Source organism: Aquarana catesbeiana, linkage group LG08 (genome assembly GCF_042186555.1).
Source record: "Aquarana catesbeiana isolate 2022-GZ linkage group LG08, ASM4218655v1, whole genome shotgun sequence".
Taxonomy (NCBI): Eukaryota; Metazoa; Chordata; class Amphibia; order Anura; family Ranidae; genus Aquarana; species Aquarana catesbeiana.
In genome coordinates, this window is record NC_133331.1 from 263,857,805 (window position 1) to 263,884,144 (window position 26,340).

Below are 26,340 nucleotides of genomic sequence, written 5' to 3' on the forward strand. Positions count from 1 at the left end.
GACAGGGACAAATGAACCATGTGCCCTGTTTGGCTCACGTCCTTAACTTGGTGGTGCAGCGGTTCTTGGGCAGGTACCCGGGCTTACAGGATGTCCTGAGGCAGGCCAGGAAAGTCTGTGTGCATTTCCGCCGGTCATATAATGCCAGTGCTCGGCTGACAGACCTCCAAAAGGAGTTTAACCTGCCCAAGAACCGCCTAATCTGTGACATGCCCACCAGGTGGAACTCAACGTTGGCCATGCTGCAGCAGCTGCACACGCAGCAGAGGGCCATCAATGAGTACCTGTGCGACTATGGCACCAGGACAGGGTCAGGAGAGCTTGGTTTTTTTTCCCCACGCCAGTGGGCCATGATCAGGGATGCATGCACTGTCCTGTCACCATTCGAGGAGGCCACGAGGATGGTGAGCAGTGACAGTGCATGCATCAGTGACACTGTCCCCCTTGTCCACCTGTTGGAGCACACGCTGCGTGGAATAATGGACAGGGCACTTGAGGCAGAACAGAGGCAGGAAGAGGAGGACTTCCTTAGCTCTCAAGGCCCCCTTTATCCAGACAGTGTTCCTGCGTGCCCGCCGATCACACAGGAAGAGGAGGAGGAGGAGGAGGAGGAGGAGGAAGATTGTGTCAGTATGGAGGTGGAGCCTGGCACTCAGCATCAGCAGCAGTCTTTAAGGGATCAGTCCCAAGAAACACATGGACTTGTACGTGACTGGGAGGAGGTGGCTGCGGACGTTGTCGTCCTTAGTGACCCAGAGGACTCCGGACCGAATGCCTCAGCAAACCTACGCTGCATGGCCTCCCTGATCCTGCAAAGCCTGCGTAAGGATCCTCGTATTCGTGGTATCAAGGAGAAGGACCAATACTGGCTGGCAACCCTCCTTGATCTACGTTACAAGGGTAAGGTTGCGGACCTTATCTTGCCATCGCAGAGGGAGCAGAGGATGAAACATCCTCGGGAGGCCTTGCAGAAAGGTCTGTGCAACGCGTTCCCAGAGACTGGGAGGTTACAAACTCCTGTTTCTGGACAACGTGTTGCTGAGGCTTCGGTCAGTCAAAGAAGGAGCGGTGGAGAAGGTGGCCATCTGACCGATGCGTTCAGACAATTTTTTGGTCCGCAGCCCCAAGGTATGATCGGTTCCAGCAACCATCGCCAGCGTCTGTTTTACATGGTGCAGGAATACCTAGGGGCAAGATCAGACTTGGACACCTTTCCCACCGAAAATCCTCTGGGTTACTGGGTCTTGAGGATGGATCACTGGCCAGAGCTTGCACAGTATGCAATTGAGCTACTGGCCTGTCCTGCATCCAGCGTTCTTTCGGAATGCACATTCAGTGCTGCTGGAGGCGTGGTAACCGATCACAGGGTGCGTCTGTCCACCGACTCGGTCGATCGGCTGACCTTCATAAAAATGAATCAGTCTTGGATCACCACCAGCTACCAAGCACCTGATGCTGATGTAACCGAATAATTTTTTTTGAAATCTCAGATCCCTTCAAAGACTGCCTATGCTGATGCTGAGTGACTATCCCTGAGTAATTATCCTCTTCCTCCTCAATCATCACGCTGATAGCTTGTAAGAACATTTTTGGTTCTGGGCGCCACCACCAGTGTTTAACAGGGGCGTGTAATTACAATTTTTGATGTAATACTTTGCAGCAGGGCTCGTTCCTGCATTCCAACTAGAGTGTCTGTGAGGGGTTGCAGTGTTGTGGCACCAGCACCAGTGCCTAAGGCCTAATTTTTCAGCTCCTGTTCAACAGGGGCATGTAATTACAATTCTTGATCTAATATTTCACAGCAGGGCCCTGTGAGGGCCTACAGTGTTGTGGCCACAGCAACACCTAAGGCCCAAATTTCTGCTGAGTATATAGGGCAGGACCCTACTTTCAAACATCTAACTTACAAACGACTCCTACTTGCAAACGGAAGGAGACAACAGGAAGTGAGATGAAATCTACCCCTAGGAAGGGAAATTCTCTCCTGTAAGAGTTAATATGGGAAAACAATTTCTCCTTTCCACTGATGCTTTCCAATCCTTGTTCCACAAAAAAACCCAAATTTTCAAAAAACATTTTTCATTGGGACAAAAAGTGAGGTGAAATCTTCTGAAGAGGAGGAAAGACAGCAAAACAAATGTCACAGGGGTGATAACCCTTCCCTATGTTTTCCAAAAAGCTAAAAAAGATTTTTTGGCTGGAGCTAAACACGTTAAAAATGTACCCGTTCAAAATTACAAAGAGATTCTACTTAACAACAAACCTACAGTCCCTGTCTTGTTTGCACCGCCTGTATACTGCTGTTCAGAGTATATAGGGCCTGGTGGCCCCACATCTTTCCTTATTTTAATTTGGGTGCGGGGTTCCCCTTAATATCCATACAAGACCCAAAGGGCCTGGTAATGGACGGGGGGTACCCATGCCGTTTGTCTCACTGATTTTCATCCATATTGCCAGGACCCGACATTACATTAAACCCGCAAGCAGTTTTAAATGAGCTTTTTTCCTTTAAAAATGACATTTTGTGCAGGGACTGTTCTAAACACGGGAAACACACGCCACTTTACAGGCATACTATAGACACACCCCAGGTACGATATTTAAAGGAATATTTCACTTTTTTTTTACTTTAAGCATCATTAAAATCACTGCTCCCGAAAAAACGGCCGTTTTTAAAACTTTTTTTTGCATTGATACATGTCCCCTGGGGTAGGACCCGGGTCCCCAAACCCTTTTTAGGACAATACCATGCAAAATAGCCTTTAAAAAGAGCACTTTTGATTTCGAACGTTTGAGTCCCAAAGACGTCAATGGGGTTCTAACGTTTGTGCAAATTTTCGGTCCGTTCGCAGGTTCTGGTGCGAACCGAACCGGGGGGGGTGTTCGGCTCATCCCTACTTGTAGCTTTAGATTAACACTGTTCAGAGGACGCACTACACTAATTTGTAGCTTTAGCTGAACACTGTGCAGTTGTCGCACTACACTAACTTGTAGTTTTAGCTGAACACTGTGAGGAGGATGCACTACACTAACTTGTAGCTTTAGTGTGACCTCTACACAGTGTTCAGCTAAAATCAAAAGTGTTCATTTTAATGGCTTATATGCAAGTTATTGCCATAAAACGTGTTTGGGGACCTGGGTCCTGCCCCAGGGGACATGTATCAATGAAATTTTTTTTTTTTTTTTTAAACGGCCGTTTTTTCGGGAGCAGTGATTTTTTTAATGCTTAAAGTGAAACTATAAAAATGAAATATTCCTGTGAATATTGTGCCTGGGGGGTGTCTATAGTATGCCTGTAAATTGGTGCATTTTTCCTGTGTTTAGAACAATACCACAGAAAAATTACATTTCTAAAGGAAAAATTGGCATTTAAAACTGATCTCGGCTGTAAGGATTTGTCTGGTCTTGGCAATATAGATAAAACTCATTGAAAAAAAAGAGCATGGGATCCCCCCAGTCTATTACCAGGCCCTTTGGGTCTGGTATGAATATTAAGGGGAACCCCGAACCAAAATTTTTTTAAAAATCGCGTGGGGGTCCCCCTAAAATCCATACCAGGCCCTTTGGGTGTGATATGGAAATTAAGGGGAACACTGCGCCCAATTTTTAAAAAAATGGCGTAGGAGCCCCCCCAAAATCCATACCTGACCCTTTAGGTCTGGTATGTATTTTACGGGGAACCCTGCGCCAAAATTTTAAAAAAATAGTGTAGGGGTCCCCCTAAAATCCATACCAGACCCTTATCCGAGCACGCAACCTGGCAGGCCACAGGAAAAGAGGGGGGACGAGAGAGCACCCCCCTTCCTGAACCATACCAGGCCACATGCCCTCAACATGTGGAGAGTGTTTTGGGGTAGCCCCCCAAAACACCTTGTCCCCATGTTGATGGGGACAAGGGCATCATCCCCGCAACCCTTGCCTGGTGGTTGTGGGGGTCTGCGGGCGGGGGCTTATCGGAATCTGGAAGCCCCCTTTAACAAGGGGACCCCCAGATCCCGGCCTCCCCCCTATGTGAAATGGTAAAGGCCTACCATTTCACAGAAAAAGTGTCAAAATGTTAAAAACGACAAGACACAGCTTGGGGACAATTCCATTATTAAAAAAAAAAAAGTCCCACGATGTGCAGTCATCTTCTCCTTCACGCCGCAATGGACCGAAAAAGAAAAAGAAATCAACCGATCCACCTCTATGGGAGGCTCCCGCCGTGTGATGCTCCTTCGCTTATGACAGTTCTTATATAACTGAGGGCGGGGCCACCCGGTGACGTACCTGGGTGACCCCACCCCCTCTTACACCACGGGGGTTTCCCTATGGCTTCCCCGTGGCGTCAGAGGGGGCGGGGTTACCCATTTACGTTACCAAATGGCCCCGCCCCCTCTGACACCACGGGGACTTCCCTGTGGCTTCCCCGTGGGGTACTTGTACCCATTACCATTTCACACGGGGGGGGTCAGGATCTGGGGGTCTGGTATGGATTTTGGGGGGGACCCCTACACCATTTTTTTAAATTTGGCTCAGGGTTCCCCTTAATTTCCATATCAGACCTGAAGGGCCTGGTATGGATATTAGAGGGACCCCCACACAATTTTTTTTTTTTTTTTTTTTTGGGGTTCCCCTTAATATTCATACCAGACCCAAAGGGCCTGGTAATAGACTGGGGGGAACCCCATGCTCTTTTTTTCAATGAGTTTCATCTATATTGTCGAGACCTGACAATTCATTACAGCCGCGCTCAGTTTTAAATGACAATTTTTCCGTTAGAAATGTAATTTTTCTGTGGTACTGTTCTAAACATGGGAAAAATGCGCCACTTTACAGGTATACTATAGACACCCCCAGGCATGATATTTAAAGGAATATTTCATTTTTATTGTTTCACTTTAAGCATTAAAAAAATCACTGCTCCCAAAAATGGCCGTTTTAAAAAAAAATGTTTGCATTGATACTATCCCCTGGGGCAGGACCCGGATCCCCAAACACTTTTTATGACAATAACTTGCATATAATCCTTTAAAATTAGCACTTTTGATTATTCATGTTTGTGTCCCATAGACTTTAACAGTGTTCGTGTGTTCTGTCGAATTTTTTGCCTGTTCGGTATATTCTGGTGCAAACTGAACCGGGGGATGTTCGGCTCATCCGTAATACTGAATACTAAAAGTGGAAGAGCTCAAGGGATTCAGTGGTTATTGGGTCCAAGGTCTAGTGAAAGACTGGGAGTTCATTGAGTAAAGATCCATAGTGAGTGACTGTGGAGTTAGGAGAACTGTTTGTGTTGCCAATAGTTGAGTATAACTACGGTTAGTAACTGCTACAAGATTGTTGCCATAGGAGACAGCGGTCCTACCTATACAGAAACGGTGTCTGGCTGGAGGCCTTCACCTGTATAGCTGTCTGCCTATAGAAGTCTCGGAGTCTGCCAATTACCGTTGCATGTTCCTAAGGGTGTCCTGGCACTAACCCTCTCTCCCGCATTTCTGTTCGAGAGACAATAAATCTCTTTGCATTCAAAAAGTAGAAGAAATGGCTGCACTTTGGTGTACAAACGTACACCAGGCCATTCCTGGTGTATGTTTTCAAATACACTTTCAGGCAGGCGATTCAGTGATCTGCAGTGCATAAAATATATATATATATACAGTCTCCTACATATATATCCACTGCATTCCAGCCTAGCCAAGTCTATATCTGACTGCAGGCCATTCCTGGTGTACGTTTTCAAATACACTTTCAGGCAGACAGGCAGGTGATTCAGTGATCTGCAGTGCATTAAATATATACACAGTTTCCTACACATATATATCCACTGCATTCTAGTCTAGCCAAGCCTATATCTGACTGCAGGTCATTCCTGGTGTACTTTTTCTAGTAAACTTCAGGCGGTGTTTTGCTAATAACATTTTACAGCATGTCTGGAAGGCCACCAAGGAGAGGCAGATGCTCACAGGACACTAAAAGAGGGCAAGCAGGCTCTGTGTCTACAGCCAACAGTGCTGGTCTTGGACACCGTGCATCCTCAGCACGTGGCCGTGGGGCACGCTTGTCCTTTTTTCGGCAGCTGGCCATGTTGATCCACAACATGCAGAAGAGTTGGTAGAGTGGATAACTAAGCTGTCCTCATCCTCCTCATCCTCTGTCACCCAGGCTCAGAGTAGTTTGCCTGCCAATGCAGCTACCAAAGCGGCCTATTCTATCGGCTCAATGTCATCAGTCACTCCTTCCCTAGCCCCACCATCATGCACGGAGGAGTCCCCCGAACTGTTTGACCACAGTGTTGGGTACATGCTGCAGGAGGATGCACAGCATTTTGAAGGCTCAGATGATGGTATCCAGGTTGAGGAAGGCAGTAACGTGAGCCCAGAAAGAGGGGGTGCCCAAGAAGGACAAGAAACTGTCAGTCATGTTCCCTCAGCTGCAGCATACTGCCAGGTTTGCTCCAGTGATGAGGAGGGAGGGGATGATGAGGTCACTGACTCTACGTTGGTGCCTGATAGAAGAGAGAAAAAGGAGGAGGAGGCACATCTCCAACGAGGCAGGATGCCCTCCAGGGGCCAGCTTAAGGGCAGCCACCCGACTGCATCACACCGCAGAGCTCCGCATGTGCAGGGCGCTGCTGACTCCCCGTGTACTTTGAAAAGTTCTTTGGTGTGGGCCTTTTTTGATATGTGTGCAGCAGATCGCACCGTTTCTGTTTGCAACATATGTCTGAAGCGTATCAAGCGTGGCCAAAAGAACAGCCGCTTGGGCACCACATGCTTGACCAGACATATGTCGACCTCCCATGCAGTTTGTTGGCAACAGTACTTAAAAGACCCACACCAAAGAACAAGGCGGACCTCTCCTTGCTCCTCATCTGCTGGTATCTCCAACCCTACTATACCTTCAGTCCTCTCAGAAACCTGCACTGAGAGGAATGAAGGTGTAGAATTAAGTGTGCCAAGTACTTGCGGGCAATCTCCTATCGCTACACCAACATCCGATTGTAGCAGGCAAATTCCCTACCCCAGTTGCTAAACTGTAGAAAGAAATTTGGACCCAGCCATCCACATGTTCAGCGGCTGAATGCTAGCTTGGCTAAATTGCTAGCACTCCAACTGCTGCCTTTTCAGCTGGTAGACTCTGCTCCCTTTCGTGGAATGTGCGGTACCTCAGTGGCAGGTTCCCAAACACCATTTCTTTTCACGGAAGGCCATTCCGGCTCTCTACCGGCATGTGGAAGGCAATGTCTTGGCCTCGTTGGACAGGGCGGTCACCGATAAGGTGAATATTACCGCTGACTCATGGTCCAGCAGGCATTGATAGATGCCATGCGGTGCTTGAGTTGGTCTGCTTAGGGGACAGGAGCCACATTGGGGCAGAGATTCTGTCAGCTCTACAGGGGCAGACTCAGAGGTGGTTGACGCCACACCAGCTTCAGCCAAGAATGGTGGTTTGTGACAATGACACCAACCTCCTCTCCGCCCTCTGACAGGGACACTTGACCCATGTTCCCTGTTTGGCTCATGTCCTTAATTTGGTGGTGCAGCGGTTCTTGTGCAGGTACCCGGGCTTACAGGATCTCCTGAGGCAGGCCAGGAAAGTCTGTGGGCATTTCCGCCGGTCATATAATGCCAGTGCTCGGCTGGCTGACCTTCAAAAGGAATGCAACCTGCCCAAGAACTGCTTTATTTGTGACATGCCCACAAGGTGTAACTCAATGTTGGCAATGCTGCAGCGGCTGCACACGCAGAAGAGGGCCATCAATGAGTACCTGTGTGAGTAAGGCACCAGGACAGGGTCAGGGGAGCTTGGCTTTTTTTCGCCACGCCAGTGGCTACTGATCAAGGATCAAAAAATATTACTCTGCGCTTGCTCAATAATTAGCAGCTAACACAACAAACAGAAATTTTGCTCAAAACAAGTGTATCAAAGTGTAACGCTGTGGTGCCAAATTATATAACCATAATTAATAGTGAATTGTACATATAACACATGTAGTGAAAAATGATATGACAAAGTTATATAAAGTAAAGTCTCTAGTAATCTCCAAGTGTCAATCATGTGCGGTGATTAATCGCAGTCCATATTGGAATGGGACGGTCCTGATCCCCGTGTAGATAGCCAATAAGGTAGATGAAAGGTGAAAATACCAATGTGATAGTACCACCACCAGAATGAATGCAGGCTTACCAGAAAGTTTGAACTCAAAAGAACATACGTTCTATAAGTCAAACGAGCTTGTATTGCCAACCGGCAATGGAGGAGGAACCTTAGAAATCAACGGTGATTGGAATCTGGAGTCCCCAAAACCTTCATGGAAGGGTCTACACTGACACATAGGTTATCACATGGATCCCGCTTAACCCTTCTCTCTTCTCTCCCCCGTCCCTGTAGCCCCTGCGGTAAAAATCTTTAGGGACCTTGTCCTTGAGGATCTTGCAAAATTACCCGAGAAACATATTCACCACCCACCGCTGTCAAAAGATGGACTGCAATCTTTGTGTGCACGGAAAAACTTGGTTGTCCATCCAGCGGATAAGGGGGGTGGTATTGTGGTTCTAGATAAGAGTCAATGCGAAGAGGAGATGTATCGTATTTTGAGCGAACCTGATATATACAGGGAACTCCCTAATAATCCCACTAATGTATATAAAAAACAGCTTCAGAAACTTATCTCTAAAGGTTATGATTCAAGGATTTTGAGGCGGGATCCATGTGATAACCTATGTGTCAGTGTAGACCCTTCCATGAAGGCTTTGGGGACTCCAGATTCCAATCACCGTTGATTTCTAAGGTTCCTCCTCCATTGCCGGTTGGCAATACAAGCTCGTTTGACTCATAGAACGTATGTTCTTTTGAGTTCAAACTTTCTGGTAAGCCTGCATTCATTCTGGTGGTGGTACATTGGTATTTTCACCTTTCATCTACCCTATTGGCTATCTACACAGGGATCAGGACCGTCCCATTCCAATATGGGCTACGATTAATCACCGCACATGATTGACACTTGGAGATTACTAGAGACTTTATTTTATATTACTTTGTCATATAATTTTTTCACTACATGTGCTATATGTACAATTCACTATTAATTATGGTTATTTAATTTGGCACCACAGCGCTACACTTTGATACACTTACTGATCAAGGATGCATGCACTTTCCTGTCACCATTTGAGGAGGCCATGAGGATAGTGAGCAGTGACAGTGCATGCATCAGTGATACTGTCCCTCTTGTCTTCCTGTTGGAGCACACGCTTCATTGAATAATGGACAGGGCACTTGAGGCAGAACAGAGGGAGAAAGAGGAGAACATCCATACCTCTCAAGGCCCCCTTTATCCAGACAGTATTCCAGTGGGCCCGCCGATCACACAGTAAGAGGAGGAGGAGGAGGATGAGTATTGTGTCAGCATGGAGGTGGAGCCTGGCACTCAGCATCAGCAGCAGTCTTCAAGGGATCGTTTTCAGTCCCCAGAAACCCATGAACTTATTCGTGGCTGGGAGGGGTTGGCTGTGGATCATGTCATCCTTAGTGACCCAGAGGACTCCAGATCGAATGCCTCAGCAAACCTTTGCCGCATGGCCTCCCTGATCCTGCAAAGCCTGCGAAAGGACCCTCGGATTCGTGGTATCAAGGAGAGGGATCATTACTGGCTGGCAACCCTTCTTGATCCACGTTACAAAGGTAAGGTTGCGGAATTTATCCAGCCTTCGCAGAGGGTGCAGAGGATGAAACATCTTCAGGAGGCCTTGCAGAAAGGTTTGTGCAATGCATTTCCAGAGCCTGGGAGGTTACAATTTCCTGGCCCTCCTGGACAACGTGTTGCTGAGGCTTCGGTCAGTCACAGAAGGAGCGGTGGAGAAGGTGACCGATGCGTTCAGACAATTCTTTAGTCCGCAGCTCCAAGATCTAATCGGCTCCAGCAACCATCGTCAGTGTCTGATTTACATGGTGCAGGAATACCTAGGGGCAAGATCAGACTTGGAGACCTTTCCAACCGAAAATCCACTGGGTTACTAGGTCTTGAGGATGGATCACTGGCCAGAGCTTGCACAATATGCAATTGTATAAGTGAAGTTGAAAAAAATCGCGTTTAGGACAAGTATATAGGCCAAGTGTTTACAGGTTGCTGCCTCCCTTAAACAGAGACACTCCCTAGGAATGTCCTGCAGAAATAAGAAATATTAGGGGATAAATAGGGAAAAACGGCGCTACCCGAAAGACCTGTTTGGCTCAGCCTATACAGGGAACGTTGTATAAACGTAATTTTATATATATCACAAGATTTCAAACCAATATGGGTGAAAGGGTGCTGTAATTAAATGGAAAACGAAAAATGTTGCAGAGTCACACTCCATTGGCTAAAGTACATATGTGTGGGTCAGTATATAATCGCATACAGAGATAATCAGAAAAGACTCTGTATGTGCTAAAATATCATATGCTTTTCATAGGACAGTGTAGTTTTACCCATCACAACACACATTCAGCACTTAGTACAAAATAAAGACATCTTGTTTATAGCGACAAAAAATGCATGAAACATGCGTGGATCCACTTGTGTTGGTTCCTATGGATGAACCAAGTATATAGGCCAAGTGTTTACAGCTTGTTGCCTCCCTTAATCAGAGACACTCCCTAGGAATGTCCTGCAGAAATGAGAAATATTAGGGGATAAATAGAGAAAAACGGCACTACCCGAGAAACCTGTTTGGCTCAACCTATACAGGGAACGTTGTATAAACGTAATTTTATATATATCACAAGATTTCAAACCAATATGGGTGAAAGGGTGCTGTAATTAAATGGAAAACGGAAAATGTTGCAGAGTCACACTCAATTGGCTAAAGTACATATGTGTGGGTCAGTATATAATCGCATACAGAGATAATCAGAAAAGACTCTGTATGTGCTACAATATCATATGCTTATCATAGGACAGTGTAGTTTTACCCATCACAACACACATTCAGCACTTAGTACAAAATAAAGACATCTAGTTTATAGCGACAAAAATGCATGAAACATGCATGGATCCACTTATGTTGGTTCCTATGGGGAAAAGGATTCCATATACAATATCGCAACAGTATCTCTATATCTCAGTGCACATATAGTTCATATGTTGTAGCAATTGCACAAATGTGTAATAGTCTCATGTATTTCATGCGGCAATCAGACTTGATATTATCCCCAATTGAGTGTGACTCTGCAACATTTTCCGTTTTCCATTTAATTACAGCACCCTTTCACCCATATTGGTTTGAAATCTTGTGATATATATAAAATTACGTTTATACAACGTTCCCTGTATAGGTTGAGCCAAACAGGTTTCTCGGGTAGTGCCGTTTTTCTCTATTTATCCCCTAATATTTCTCATTTCTGCAGGACATTCCTAGGGAGTGTCTCTGTTTAAGGGAGGCAACAACCTGTAAACACTTGGCCTATATACTTGGTTCATCCATAGGAACCAACACAAGTGGATCCACGCATGTTTCATGCATTTTTGTCGCTATAAACTAGATGTCTTTATTTTGTACTAAGTGCTGAATGTGTGTTGTGATGGGTAAAACTACACTGTCCTATGAAAAGCATATGATATTTTAGCACATACAGAGTCTTTTCTGATTATCTCTGTATGTGATTATATACTGACCCACACATATGTACTTTAGCCAATGGAGTGTGACTCTGCAACATTTTTCGTTTTCCATTTAATTACAGCACCCTTTCACCCATATTGGTTTGAAATCTTGTGATATATATAAAATTACGTTTATACAACGTTCCCTGTATAGGCTGAGCCAAACAGGTCTTTCGGGTAGCGCCTTTTTTCCCTATTTATCCTCTAATATTTCTTACAATATGCAATTGAGCTACTGGCCTGTCCTGCATCCAGCGTTCTTTCTGAGCGCACATTCAGTGCTGCTGGAGGCTTTGTAACTGATCACAGAGTGCGCCTGTCCACAGACTCAGTTGATCGGCTCACCTTCATAAAAATGAATCAGTCTTGGATCACCAGCTACCAAGCACCTGATGCTGATGAAACCGATTCATTTTTCTATGAATGTGAGAGCCCTTGAAGACTGCCTATGCTGAGTGACTATCCTGTTATGCTGAGTGACTATCCTATTCCTCCTCAATGTTCATGTTGATAGCTTCTAAAAACATTTTTGTTTCAGGGCACCACCACCAGTTCCTAAGGCCCAATTTTTCTGCCCCCGTTTAACAGGGGCGTGTAATTACAATTTTTGCTGTAATATTTTGCAGCTGGGCTCGTTCCTGAGTTCAACTAGGGTATCAGTGAGGAGTTGCAGTGTTGTGCAACCACCACAAGTGCCTAAGGCCCAATTTTTCTGCCCCTGTTTAACAGGGGCATGTAATTACAATATTTGCTCTAATATTTCACAGCAGGGTCCGTTCCTGCGCTCAACATCAGAATCTGTGAGGGGTTACAGTGTTGTGGCACCACCACTGCCTAAGACCCAATTTTTCTGCCCCTGTTTAACAGGGGCGTGTAATTACCAATTTTTGATCTAATATTCCACAGCAGGGCCCATTCCTGCGCCCACCAAGAGTAACGGTGGTGCCACAACACTGTAAGCCCTCACAAACACCTAAGGCCCAAATTTCTGCAGAGTATATAGGGCAGGCCGTATAGTATATATCCCCTACTTTCAAACATCCAACTTACAAACGACTCCTACTTACAAACAGAGGGAGACAACAGGAAGTGAGATGAAATCTACCCCTAGGAAGGGAAATTCTCTCCTGTAAGAGTTAATATGGGAAAAAGGTGTCTCCACTGATGCTTTATCACCAGTCCTTGTTTCCCTAATAACCCCAAATTTTCAAAATCCAATTGTTATTGGGACAGAAAGTGAGGTGAAATCTTCTGAACAGGGGCACAGACAGCAAAACAAATGTTACAGGGGTGATAACCCTTCCCTATGTTATTCAAAAAGCTGAAAAATTGATTTTTGGCTGGAGCTACACTTACAAAATGTACCTGTTCCAAATTACATACAGATTCAACTTAAGAATAAACCTACAATCCCTGTCTTGTTTGGACCACCTGTATACTGCTGTTCAGAGTATATAGGGCCTGGGGGCCCCACGCCTTTTCTTTTTTTAATTTGGGTGCGGGGTTCCCCTTAATATCCATACAACACCCAAAGGGCCTGGTAATGGGCTGGGGGGGGTACCCATGCCATTTTTCTCAATAATGTTTATCCATATTACCGGGACCCGACATTACAAGCAGTTTTAAATGACTTTTTTTTCCTTTAGAAATGTAATTTTGTGCAGGGACTGTTCTAAGCACGGGAAACACGCGCCACTTTACAGGCATACTATGGACACCCCCCAGGTACGATATTTAAAGGAATATTTCACTTTTATTTTTTCACTTTAAGCATTATTAAAATCACTGCTCCCAAAAAACAGCCGTTTTTAAAACTTTTTTTTGCATTGATACATGCCCCCTGGGGCAGGACCCGGGTCGCCAAACACTTTTTAGGTCAATAACTTGCATATTAGCCTTTAAAATTCACACTTTTGATTTTTCACGTTTGGGTCCCATAGACTTTAGCGGTGTCCGATTGTTCGCGCAAACTTTCGGTCCGTTCACATGTTCTGCCACGAACCGAACCGGGGGGTGTTCGGCTCATCCCTATACACAATCCTATACCCACAGTTGATCCAGAGGAAGGCGAAAAACCCCAGGAAAGCATGATCCAATTTGCTATAGCAGGGGAAGAAGTTCCTTCCTGATCCCAGAGAGGCAATCGGATTTTCCCTGGATCAACTTTACCTATAAATGTTAGTATTCAGTTATATTATGTACATTTAGGAAAGAATCCAGGCCTTTCTTAAAGCATTCTACTGAGCTGGCCAAAACCACCTCTGGAGGGAGCCTATTCCTCATTTTCACAGCACTTACTGTGAAGAAACCTTTCCATATTTGGAGATGAAATTTCTTTTCCTCTAGATGTACAGAATGCCCCTTCTCCTCTGTGTTGACCGTAAAGTGAATAACTCAACACCAAGTTCAAATATTTGTACATGTTGATCATATCCCCCCTTAATCCCTTAATCTCCTCTTTTCAAGAGAGAATAAATTTAGTTCCTCTAATCTTTCCTCATAGCTGAGCTACTCCATGCCTCGTATCAGTTTGGTTGCCTTTCTCTGCACTTTCTCCAGTTCCCTTATATCTTTTTTGAGAACTGGTGCCCAAAACTGAACTGCATATTCCAGAAGAGGTCTTACTAATGATTTGTACAGGGGCAAAAAAATATCTTTATCTCTGGAGTCCATACCTCTCTTAATACAAGAAAGGACTTTAGTTGCTTTGGAAACTGAAGCTTGGCATTGCATGTTATTATTGAGCTTATGATCTACCAAAACCCCCAGATCCTTCTCCACTATGGATTCCCCCAGTTGTACTCCCCCTAGTATGTATGATCCATGCATATTCTTACCCCCCAAGTGCATAACTTTACATTTATCATCATTAAACCTTATCTGCCACATAGTTGCCCAATTAGACAGTGCATTGAGGTCAGCTTGTAAATTGGAGACATCCTGTAAGGACATTATTCCACTGCATAGCTAAGTGTCATCGGCAAAGACTGAAATGATACTTTTAATCCCAGACCCTATATCATTTATAAAGATATTAAAAAGTAAGGGTCCCATTACTGAACCTTGGGGTACACCACTGATAACCTTAGACCATTCAGAGTAAGAATCAATAACCACTACTCTCTGAATTCGGTCATTTAGCCAGTTTTCTATGCATTTACAAACTGATATTTCCAAGCCTGTAGACTTTACCTTACACATTAGCCGTGTGTGTGGGGAACTGTATCGAACGCTTTTGCAAAATCCAAGTATACCACATCCACAGCCACCCCCCTGTCCTAAGGTTTTACTTACCTCCTCATAAAAAGAAATCAGATTTATATGACAACTTCTGTCTTTCATGAATCTATATTGTCTGTTGCTTAAAATATTATTTTCCAGCATGAACTCTTCTATGTGGTCTTTTATTAAACTCTCCAGTAACTTCCTGACTATAGAAGTTAAACTAACAGGTCTATAGTTACTTGGTAAAGACTTTGTTCCCTTTTTAAATATAGGCACCACATTGGCCCTACGTCAATCCAGTGGTACTATTCCTGTCATTAATGAGTCCCTAAAAATTAGATACAAGGCTTTGAAATGACAGATCTCAATTCTTTTAGGATCCATGGGTGGATGCCATCTGTTCCAGGTGCTTTATCAACCTTTATTCTGTCTAAATATTTCTGGACCATATCACTTTTGAGCCATTGTGAATCATTTGGGGCTGTGTCACTACCACCCCCATTATGGACATAAGCTCCCCCATGCTCCTTTTGTATACACAGAGCTGAAGAAAGTATTTAATAAATTAGCCTTGTCTTTGTCCCCAGTCACCCACTCTAGAATATTTTGTAAAGGGCCTACATGCTCAGACTTGACCTTTTTACTATTAATATATTTGAAGAATTTTTGGGGGTTTGTCCTACTATCTTTTGCAATCTGTCGTTGATTTCCTTTTTACATATTCTGTTATATCCTTTGTAACATTTAAATGACACTAGTGTTCCTTCATTTTTATATTTTTTAAAAGCTCTTTTCTTATAGTTTATAGCTTTTTTAACTTTGCCCGTGAGCCACATTAGCCTTTTAAACTTATTGCCCATGGGAATAAACTTTGCAGTGAGTTCACAAACAGGCTTTTTGAAGAATTCCCATTTCTGTTCTGTGGCTATTGATGCCAATATTCCCTCCCAGTCTAAGACCTGGAGAGCAGCCCTCATCCTTGGAAAATTTGCTCTCTTAACGTTAAGTGTTTTTATCTTTCCCGTAAGTGTTTTTTGCTTACAGCTAACATCAAATGAAATCATGTTATGGTCACTGCTACCCAGATGTTCCTTTATATGAACATTAGTAATAAGCTCTGCATGGTTTGAGATTACCAGGTCCAACAGAGCATCATTCCTAGTTGGGGCCTTAATAAACTGGACCATAAAGTTGTCCTGTAATAGGTTTAAATGTTTGCCCTTTAACTGTTCTAGCAGTGCCATTACTCCAGTCAATTTCCAGGTAGTTAAAATCCTCCAATTATTATCACTGTCCCAGCCCTTGCAGCCCTTTCCATCTGCGCAAGGAGTCTCCATCTCCTCAATAAAATTGGGTGGTCTATAACAATCTCCAATGAGTAACTTTGAACTACGCACATCTATATGCAGTTCCACCCATAATGCTTCAGCCACATCACACTCTCCATCAATTAGGTCCTCATTCACACTTGTTATTGGAGACCTGAAGACAGCCTTTGTCCAACCAGCCTGGAACATAGCTTCTCACATGCAGAAATTGTGGCGTGGCACTGGGAATCAGAATCAGCCTATCAACTCTATACTTTTGTCCCTAGTAGTTTCAAATCTGTAATGCAACCCAACGTTTAACAACCAGAAGTGGCCTTCAGATGCCCAACCTGGCTCTAGCCTATACTGGTTATTGAGCCCTGAAAAAAAATGGCTATAAAATCCAAGGACAAAGAGGACAGGGTTAATTAGACTAACATGAGCTGTTTATAAACTCTAACTATAATAAACAGGTTCAACTTCTAATACATTGGAAGGTGACTGCTACACACATACAGTAGCACAGACCTAACTATCTGGCACCGTGCATGTGAGATAACAATAAGACAAAGATTTAGGCACCCAAAAAGCTATGGGCAGCTTTGGTTAAACAATTAGAACATAGCAATACTTGCCTAATAGTCACTACTTCCGGTCTGGGTAAAAATACAGCAGCAGTAGCAGCCCATCGTGACTCAATTCTCGCTCTGTTTCTCTCTCCACTTCCTCCATATGGGGTTTCTAAAGTCAGCCCCCAGAGACAGGAACTGTACATGAATAATCTCTGTGAACATTAGGCAGCAGAGCCACTTACAGACAGTACAGGGCAGCAAATCCCTGGGAAATTTTTACAGAACTGCATTACTTTGTGTATTTAATATCAGCTTGGAGTTCAACTTTAAAACATATCTAAACTCGTAAACTGCAACATATAATTTTTTATTTTAAAATCCTTAGATGTGGTGGTGCATTAGGTTCCCTTTTTAAAGGCTTTTTTAACTTTTTGTTTAGCTGGTGATCCCATAGCTTGGAAATCTGATAACACTGTTTGAGATTTAACTTACAGAGGTTCTAAACATTCTTAAACATGTATTTTTATTTTAGGATTCCTCTCCTAATACAGTGGTTAAGTAAAATATTGTCTCACTGTTGTTTTTTTTTTTTTGTTTTTTGGAAAAGCATACAAAATCCTGGTTTTAACTTTTTAAACATTTTTTTTCTTTCTATTTTAGATTTCATGATGTCAGATCCTGCGAGTAAATGTGTACCTTCTCACTATGAGACTCTAATGAACAGCACTCCATCTGCAGTCCCATCTGCGGTCCCAGCGTCAAATGTGCCTGTGGCATCTTTCTTTCAGAACATCAGTCCTCCGCCCCCCACATTCTACATCCCTCCTTCAACCCAGGCCTTCAGTGTCCCCACTGTGGCACCACAATGGCGGCTGTCCGCCATCATACCCCAAAATATGGACCCATCTTTACCATTTTTCCAAACATTTCTTAAGGGTAAACCAAAGGCTTTGGGAGTAAGTATTAAAGGTGACCATACAGCACACAGTTTTTACAGGGAACCCAGGAAATTATGGGAACCACATCTAAAAGTGTACCTGTCTTTTTGCAATAGACAATATGATGTATGGGGGGGAGTAGAGATGGAGATACAGGCATGTAGCGTAGATCCCTAATGGGTCCCGCAGATTTGTCTCAGGATCCATGCTCAATCAGGTGCTACGCAGCCAGACACACAGCACCTCCCACAGTCTCACAATGCAATGACCAGGCAGTGTGTATCTTTTTAGGGTTTTAAGCTGGTTGAACTTGGTTTAACCAGACAGACCGGCTAAAGCACTACATGGCATCTTTTAGCCTGACTCGTTGAATGGCCCCTTGAGTGCGTAGGGGGTACTGGTGGTTCATACAACAATCCAGCAGAGGAGGGCATAGAGGAGGAGGAGGGGTTGGTGCTGACAGATCTCACATCATCACCACCAGCTGTATGGAGATGTGGTGGAAAAACAAGCACCAGCACTGAGCCCTTTTCTGCATCTTTTTCTATTTGCAAGCAGAGTTACCCAGTGTGCTGTGAACAAGATATATTGTCCCTGACCATACTTGCTGGACCATATGTCAGAAGTAATGTGGACAACGTGGCTGACTGCCTTGCCCAACAATGCCAAAACATTGCCTTCTACGTGATGGTACAGAGATAGAACGGCCTTACGTGCAAATAAATTGCAGAAAGTGCTGTACCACAATGGCAGGTTCCCAGTAGCTAATTCACAGAAGGGGGCAGAATCCACCAGATAGAAAGGCAGGAGTTGTAAAGCCAGCAATTTGGACAAGCTGGAATTTAGATGCTGGGCATGTGGGTGGCAGGGAGTGTATTTTTTTTTCTTTCGATGCAGCAACTGGGGCAGAGAAATTTGCCTGCTATACTCTGCAGATGGTGGTATGCTGCTGGCAGATGTGTTGCAAGGACCTGTGACACCCTTTGCTATACCATCATCCCTGTCAGTGGAGGCTGCTGAGAAGTCATGAGATATAGCGAGTGTAATGTAGTGGGGGTAGGCATGAAAGGTGAGGAGAAGAATTGTGTCCCTTTTGTGTGGCTTTCGGGTGCTCTTGCCAAGGGGTTGAGTGGTGGGGTTAATTAGCTTTTGAAGCATGTGGTACCCAAATGGCTGGTGTTTTTGCTGAGCTTGATCTGCTTGCGGCAGAGATTGCAAATTGCAACAGTGCGATCGGCTGCACATGTGTTAAAAAAGGCCCACACAGCTGAGCTGCGGGAAGTGGGCCGGGAGATAACAGTTCCACAATCTGATGGAATGGGGTGGCTGCTGTTTACTCTTCCATGATGGCTGCCTCTGGAGGACATCCTGCTTCATTGGGTGTTGTTTCTCCCATTCACTTTCCTCCTTTGCTCTATCTAGCACTCAAGTTGTGTCATTGACCTCATCATCATCATCATCCCCTCTATCCTCATCATCACTAGAGCCAACTTAATGGCATAAGGCTTTTTTACCTTCATGCATTCAAGTACTTCCCTTTTGTTCTGTCTTCTAAAGGGGAAGTCAGGCCTGGCACCAGTGGATTGGGGGGTGCCATCTTGGGGGACCCTGTGTCTGATTGAACACAGAGTTCTGTTGAGATTAGGGTGGATTTTTGCATCTTCCTCTGTCCTCCCCTCCTGTTAAGTACTGGTTGGTTTAGTTCTACCTAGAGCCTCCCCACTTCTTCTATGTTCTTCTATCTTCTGTATTGCAATTAGAATTCTGTACTGCAAAAGAATGAGAAATGTTCTTTGGGGAACTTGAATTTGCCTCGAAAGAATCCCCATCTGGGTTCAATCATTAGTTGGGCAAATATATTCATTTATCTCTAGCGGACCATTAGGTATCAATTGCACTTAGCAGAGTATTGTTCAAAGCTGCATCAAACTAATTAAATCTTGTTCTTTCTCTGCTCAGATTTTGGTCATTGTGGCAGCCATATTGGAGATTGGCCTCGGCATTGCATCGGTCTTCACCAGTTTTACTATCACGTTTCCAAGTGGCATTCCTTTTTGGGGCCCAGTGTTTGTAAGTACCTTTACAATTTGCTGTTTGTGATTGTAATAACTGGGTGCAGAAAAGCATCGGCCTGCAGTACCACCTATTGGCTAATCATAGATTAACTTTCACCAATGTAAAAGGGGAGGGTTTGAATCAATGTGAGATGTTATTGCCTGTGTCAGCATTGGAGAGTTTCCCCACACTTCCTGTCCTGGTGACCACTCTCATTTGATCACTGGGACAGGAAATGGGGTTTAATCTTCCCCAATAAGAACAAAGACAAAAAGAGTAACCGGAAAAAGTTCTATCTCTTTCTTATGACCATCCAATCATATTTCTCTTTGGATAGCATAGGTGAAAAATTGCCATTTAAATATGCACAAGTGTTTCAACAGATTAAGCCCCTGTTGTGTGATTAAGGCCGATAGCGAGGCTAAGCCATCGAACATAGATTGGTAGCTTTTTGTCACTTACAGCTGGATATCGGTGTGTTTCAGGACAGAGCTGTTGACAAAATGTTGAGCAGTTGGTGAATCATCTGCTGGTACAAAATGACTGCAGTATAGAGGAAAGTATAGTGCAGCATTTCTCAACATTTTAACCCCTGAGGTATCCTTTAAATAATTTTCAGGTCTTGTGGAGCCCTTACTAAAACCATTGGGGCTCGATGCAAATACCCATTACATTGGTGGCCAATGAGAAGAATGCCTCCCTTACAGATACAGATAGCTAAAAAAAAATATTGGTGTCATACCACTGATTCTGCTCGGAACTAAGCACACATCATCGGATGGGAGGTCAATCAGCTTAAGGGACCTCAAGCAATCTCTGGAGGAACCCTAGGGTTCCAAGGAACTCTGATTGAGAATGGCTGGTCTAGTGCGTTTATGTCAAGGGTTAATTTAGGTTAGTTTCCATTTAAAAGGGTTTAAATTCAGTTACAGGGTTACAGTAAGTCTACAATTTCACTAATTGAGGGAAAAGTGATGAATCCTTTTAAATGCCCATCTGTTCTACTACCAATACTTACCTTTCCTGCTAAATCCCTAGGTACAGTTGTGCTCAAAAGTTTGCATACCCTTGGAGAATTGGTAATATACACAATGTAACATTTTTTAAGTAAACATGAGGGAGCAGGCAAACACATTTCTTTTATTTCCCATGGGATTATTATTCTGGTACAGTCATTTTTATTGAAAAAATATAACATCTTGACAAACGTTCACCCACGCAGGGGCGTAGTTCAATGAACATAACGATCTTATAACATGAATAGGAAATAACTATTATAACATGAATAGAAATTTACTAACTATCAACTGGGGGACATATGGGGCACCCCATAGGTCCCTATACATCCCCAGGGCATAAGGGCCAACCAATTAGGGTCCAATTGCACTAGATCACAGCGGAGGGACATGCGTATATTAGTCCAATGAAAATCCCTGTCACAGACCGGGATGAACATTTGGCAGAAAGATACAAAACTAAAAAAGATTGAAAATATAGTGATGGTGGCCGCTAACCTTCATGAGGTGGGCCCCAACTTCGAGGATCCAGGGTCACCCAAGAGCACAAAAGACCAAGAGCGGCCCTAGGAATAGTCTTGATTTCAAAAAGAAAAAGGAGGGAGAGGAGTGCAAAAACCAGGAAAGGCAGACCAGAATATAGAGAAAAGAAGGGCAGAAGGAGAGGAGGGGGGGAGTCCTGCAGGAGGTGAGAGTGACAAGACCATTCTCAGGAGAGGCCCAGACTGCTCAGGTGTAAAGTTGGACGAGCATAGGTCCACCAAGGAGACCATACTTTAAGAAATTTATAGTGAAAGTCATTTAAAATACTCAACATTTTCTCATTGATCATGAGATCAGTTAGAGTGCTCTTCACCATAGCAAATGGAACAGAGGGCCTCTTCCAAGCTCTGGCTATAACCCGTTTGGCCGCAATAAACAAATACCTTGCCAGTTTCTGTTGGTAAGAATACAAGCCTTGGATCGGGCAGTGCAACAAAGAAAATGTAGCATCTCTGTGAATGGGTATATGAAATAAGGAATGCAGGTGGCCAAACACCCTGGGCCAAAAACCTATGAGGCGAGAACAGGACCACCAAGTGTCTATTGCATCACCCCGCTGACCACATCCTCTAAAGCACAAGTCTTTATAGGATGGGTTCGCGCTCACTATCTGAGCTGGGACCTAGTACCACCGTAAGAGGACTTTGTATGCAGCTTCTAAAGTAGCCATGTTGAAGGAGCATTTGGCCACAGAGAACCAAGCCTTGTTCCAGTCATCCGGTTTGATAGAGGTCTCCAAGCCCTGTTCCCAATGCAACTTATAAGACACGGCCCCAGGCAAGTCCATAGCTTTTAAAGAAGAGTAGATTTTGGCGATAGCTCCTGGGGCCCCATGGAAATGAAAGCAAAGGAGTTTAAAAAACATTTTTTGGAAAGGATAAACGGAATTGCATCTCAACAAATAGACCCAGTGGCTTGGTTTAGTATGGTGATAGAATTGCAAAGAGGGTGCCTCATGGGTGTCCTGGAAGCAAGACCAGGAGGGAAGGAAATGCGTTGAGATAAAATGTCGGACCTCCGTGAAGTCATGGAAGGACCACCAAGAGAAAAAGCTTAGTTGATCAAGGCCCCGCGGGAACAGGGGGTTACTAAAGAGAGGGAGGAATGGTAGAAAGGGGAACATGAGGTTACCCGAGTAGCGAACAGAGTCCCAGAGTTTAAGGCTATAACCCATAAGCGGCCTGAGCAAGGGGGGGGGCAAAGCTTGTAAGAAAGCCAAAGTAGGGCCAAAAGCCATGGGATTCATATTCAGTTGTAGGCTATAACAGAACGGTACAATGATAAAACAAATTATGGCAACAAGTAAACAAATTAAATTACCCCTTTTTTTAAAGTGTGCATCTATGAGGCCCCAAATTCTTGAAGGCGGTTCCCATTCATCTTGGCAAAATACCTCAAGGCCAGGCTGCACGTTTGAGATCTCCACAGATCTCGGTGACATTAAGGTTATGAGACTGTGATTGCCACTCCAGAACCTTCATCTTTTTCTGCTGTAACCACTGGAGGGTCAACTTGGCCTTGTGCTTAGGGTCATTGTCGTGCTGGATATAAGTGTCCCATGCTCAGCTTTCATGCAGGAGAATTGTCTGCCAGTAATTTCTGATAACATGCTGCATTCATCTTGCCATCAATTTTCACAACAATCCCCATGCCTTTAGAGCTCACACCCCCCCAAAACATCAGTGAGCCACCACCATGCATCACAGTTTAGATTGTATTCTTGTCGCTATAGGCCTTGTTGACCCCTTTCCACACATAGTGCTTATGGTTGAGACAATAAAGCTCTATTGTGGTCTCGGCACTCCAGATTACAATGTGCCAGAAGCTGTGAGGCATGTCAAGGTGTTGTTGGGCATATTGTACCCAGGCTTTTTTGGGGCATTGGTACAGTAAAGGCTTTTTCCTGTCAACTCGACCATGCAGCTCATTTTTGTTCAAGTAATGTCATATTGTGCACCTTGAAACAACCACACTATCGTTTTCCAGAGCAGCCTGTATTTCTCCTGAGGTTACCTGTCAGATTTTCTTTGTATCCCGAACAGTTTTTCTCGTAATTGTGGCTGCAATCTTTCTTGGTCTGCCTGATCTTGGCTTGGTATCAAGAGATCCCCAAGTTTTCCACTTCTTAATAAGTGATTGAACAGTACTGACTGGTATATTCAAAGCTTTGGATATCTTTTTATATATTTTTCCATCTTTATAAAGTTATATTACCTTGTTAGGCAGATCTTTTCACAGTTCTTTTCTGCTCCCCATGGCTCTGTGCATCAATGTGCTAACAAACTGAATGACTATTTATACACTATTTGCAATATAAAAAGCCACAAGATGTGAGAAAGTCACCTTTAATTGCCATTTTAACCTGTGTGTGTCACCTTGTGTGTCTGTAGCAAGGCCAAACATTCCAGGGTATGGAAACAATTTGATCAGGGCAATTTGGGGGATTTTTGTTATCATCATGATTTAAAAAGGAGCCAAACTATGTGATTAATGGCTTCATATGATCACCATCCTTAAATAAAATAATATTTTGGCATGATCAGTCATACTGTCGATATCAATGCCAAAATGTCATGATTTCTGTCAGGGTATGCAAACTTTTGAGCACAACTGTAGGTAGTACTATGTAAGCTCATTGTCAGCCTGTGTTGGAGTTGGCATCAGGTTTGGACATTCTCCCATTACCATGTAACAAAGGAGACTGGCATTTGGCAGGTGAGGTGCCAGGAACTATATCACAGTAGAAATGAGAGAGGTTTGCATGCTAACCTGTATCTCTGGAGACTGAGGCAATAGAGGACTGACTGTATGGAAGACACACATCTACAAAGGCCTAAATGTGCAAAGTGTCAGGGTTACTTTAAGGTTGGGGTCTGCTTTACCAGGGTTAGTTCAATATGAAAGTTTTTTTTTTAAGCTTTGGATAGAGTGGAGAGGTATTAGAACACCTGTCAGATCCAACATGTTATATAATGCTAAATAGTATACGAATGACCTTCATAGTCAACTATATTGCAAATGTGCACATCTGATTTAGATATTAGGCTGGTAAGTAGGAGATGGTGACTCTGGCCTAAAATTAGGCACTAGACATGACGGCTATGTACCATGATGGACTGTGGACTGTGAGGTTTTTTTTTTTGTTTTTTTTTACAAGAACTTTATTGGAAATTAATAATAAAGAAACAGCAAATAAATCGCCATGACAAAGATATAATAGAATTTTCTGGGGAGACAAGTCCCTAGGTAAAGGAAGATGAGGAAAACATACATTGTATATAAACATAAGAGCACTTTATCTAAGGCCTCTTTCACACGGCCGATCCGTTCAGGTCCGCCTGTCAGTTTTTTAGGCGGACCTGAACGGACACTCCATGGAGGTCTATGGAGCGTCGGATGTCATCGGTGACATGTCCGCTGACATCCGACCCGCTCCGATCCGAAAAAGTGTAACGGAGGAAAAATCTACTTTTCCATCCGTTATCGGATCGGGTGACGACGGACTCTATGGTCCGTCATCACCCGATCCCCCATAGGGGAGAGCGGCGCTCTGACAGGTCCGACGCTGCACAGTGTGCAGCGACGGACCTGTCATCTTCCTGCTCAGCGGGGATCGGCGGAGCAATCCCCACTGAGCAAGCGGATGTTCACGGGGCGGATCATCATGGATCCGCCCCATGTGAAAGAGCCCTTAGGTAGTAAACATGAATAATTACCATGCAGAATCTGTTAGTATCAATGCAGAGTGGCGCTGCGGATATGTATAAAGCAATCTGTGCCACGTTCTATGATTAAGTAGATTAGGAGAAAAATGTGTGGGCTTGGACTTTTTTAGGCACGATGACAGGTATTATTCAGTTAAAAACTAAAATCTATTGCACATAGATAACATATATTTAAAAGAAGAAACCAGATCCAAAAATCTGTACAACATCAGTCCATGAGAATGGTTACATCAAAACAAACCATACACAGCTCAATGAAATATCATAAACATTTCAAGGATAGGATAACCATCATTCCATCATAGAAGTATTGAATTCAGAGGAGAGCTATGTCGTTGGTAGATGTTAACATCTACCAACGGAGCTGTAAATCTTAAGATTTACAGCTCAACATGTTGCGCGCCTAGCGCTTCTTCAGGAGCATGGAACTGAAATATAGGACATTGAATAAATATAACAGATAATACGTCAATGTAAAACATAAAACATAAACCAAAGATATTAGTGAAAAATATAAATAAATAAACACTGCAAATTGGATAGGCTAAGATGGAAACCTATACAGGCCAGTCCTAGTCAGGAAAGACCCAGGAAGTATTCGTACACTATGGGAACGTATTCAACATAATAACAAAGGTATATTTATATATGCTAGTAGTATGGTTAGCAAAATCAGTATGTACAGAGAACCAAAAATGGATGAATCCAGAAATAGATATATGGCAGCTGGCAACAAGGGAAGGGAAGGGGGGGGGAAGGGTGGGTGAGGGAGGGAAGAAAGAAGGGAGGGGCAAGAGGGAAAGGAAAGGAAAGGAAAGGGGAGGGGGAAGAGGGAAGAGGAAAAAGGGGGGGAGGGAGGAAAGGGGGGGAGGGAAAGGGGGGGAGGAGGGAGAGGGAGGGGAAGGGAGAGGATAACAAAGGAGGGAAGGGGAGGGAAGGTAAGGTAGGGGGAGGAAGGAAAAGGGAGGAAAAAGTAAGGGGAGGGGGAAAAAAGGGGAGGGAGGGGAGGGGAGAAAGGAAGGGGCCGAAGGGGAAAGAGGGGAAGGGCTACCCAGAATAACAATTGAATTGTGTTGTAATAAAAAGGTGTACAGCGATTGATTTTGATAGAAAAAAATAGGTATTAAATAGTGGACCTGAAAACTCGTAGATAGGAATAACCTCTAGTTACAGGAACCTCATAATTATAATAATTTTAACAATATCAAAAATGAAGGTACATACCAAATAGTAGTAATGTAGTAGTTCTCCTGTCCCCTCCCCTCCCTTTTGTTTCCCCCTCCCCTTACTTTTTCCTCCCTTTTCCTTCCTCCCCCTACCTTCCCTCTCCTTC

The 26,340-nt window shown here is 44.0% G+C and overlaps 1 protein-coding gene across 2 annotated transcripts in view; it reads left to right on the forward strand.

Moving 5' to 3' along the window:
• LOC141106393 (membrane-spanning 4-domains subfamily A member 4A-like) overlaps positions 1–26,340 on the forward strand; it is a 108,724-nt gene that overhangs the window by 22,124 nt on the left and 60,260 nt on the right. For both annotated transcript variants that reach the window (XM_073597144.1, XM_073597143.1), the window contains exons 2-3: positions 17,391–17,686; positions 19,628–19,738. In XM_073597144.1, the coding sequence (XP_073453245.1) occupies positions 17,396–17,686; positions 19,628–19,738 (402 nt within the window). In that variant the 5' untranslated portion in view covers positions 17,391–17,395. The remainder of the gene's footprint in view (positions 1–17,390; positions 17,687–19,627; positions 19,739–26,340) is intronic.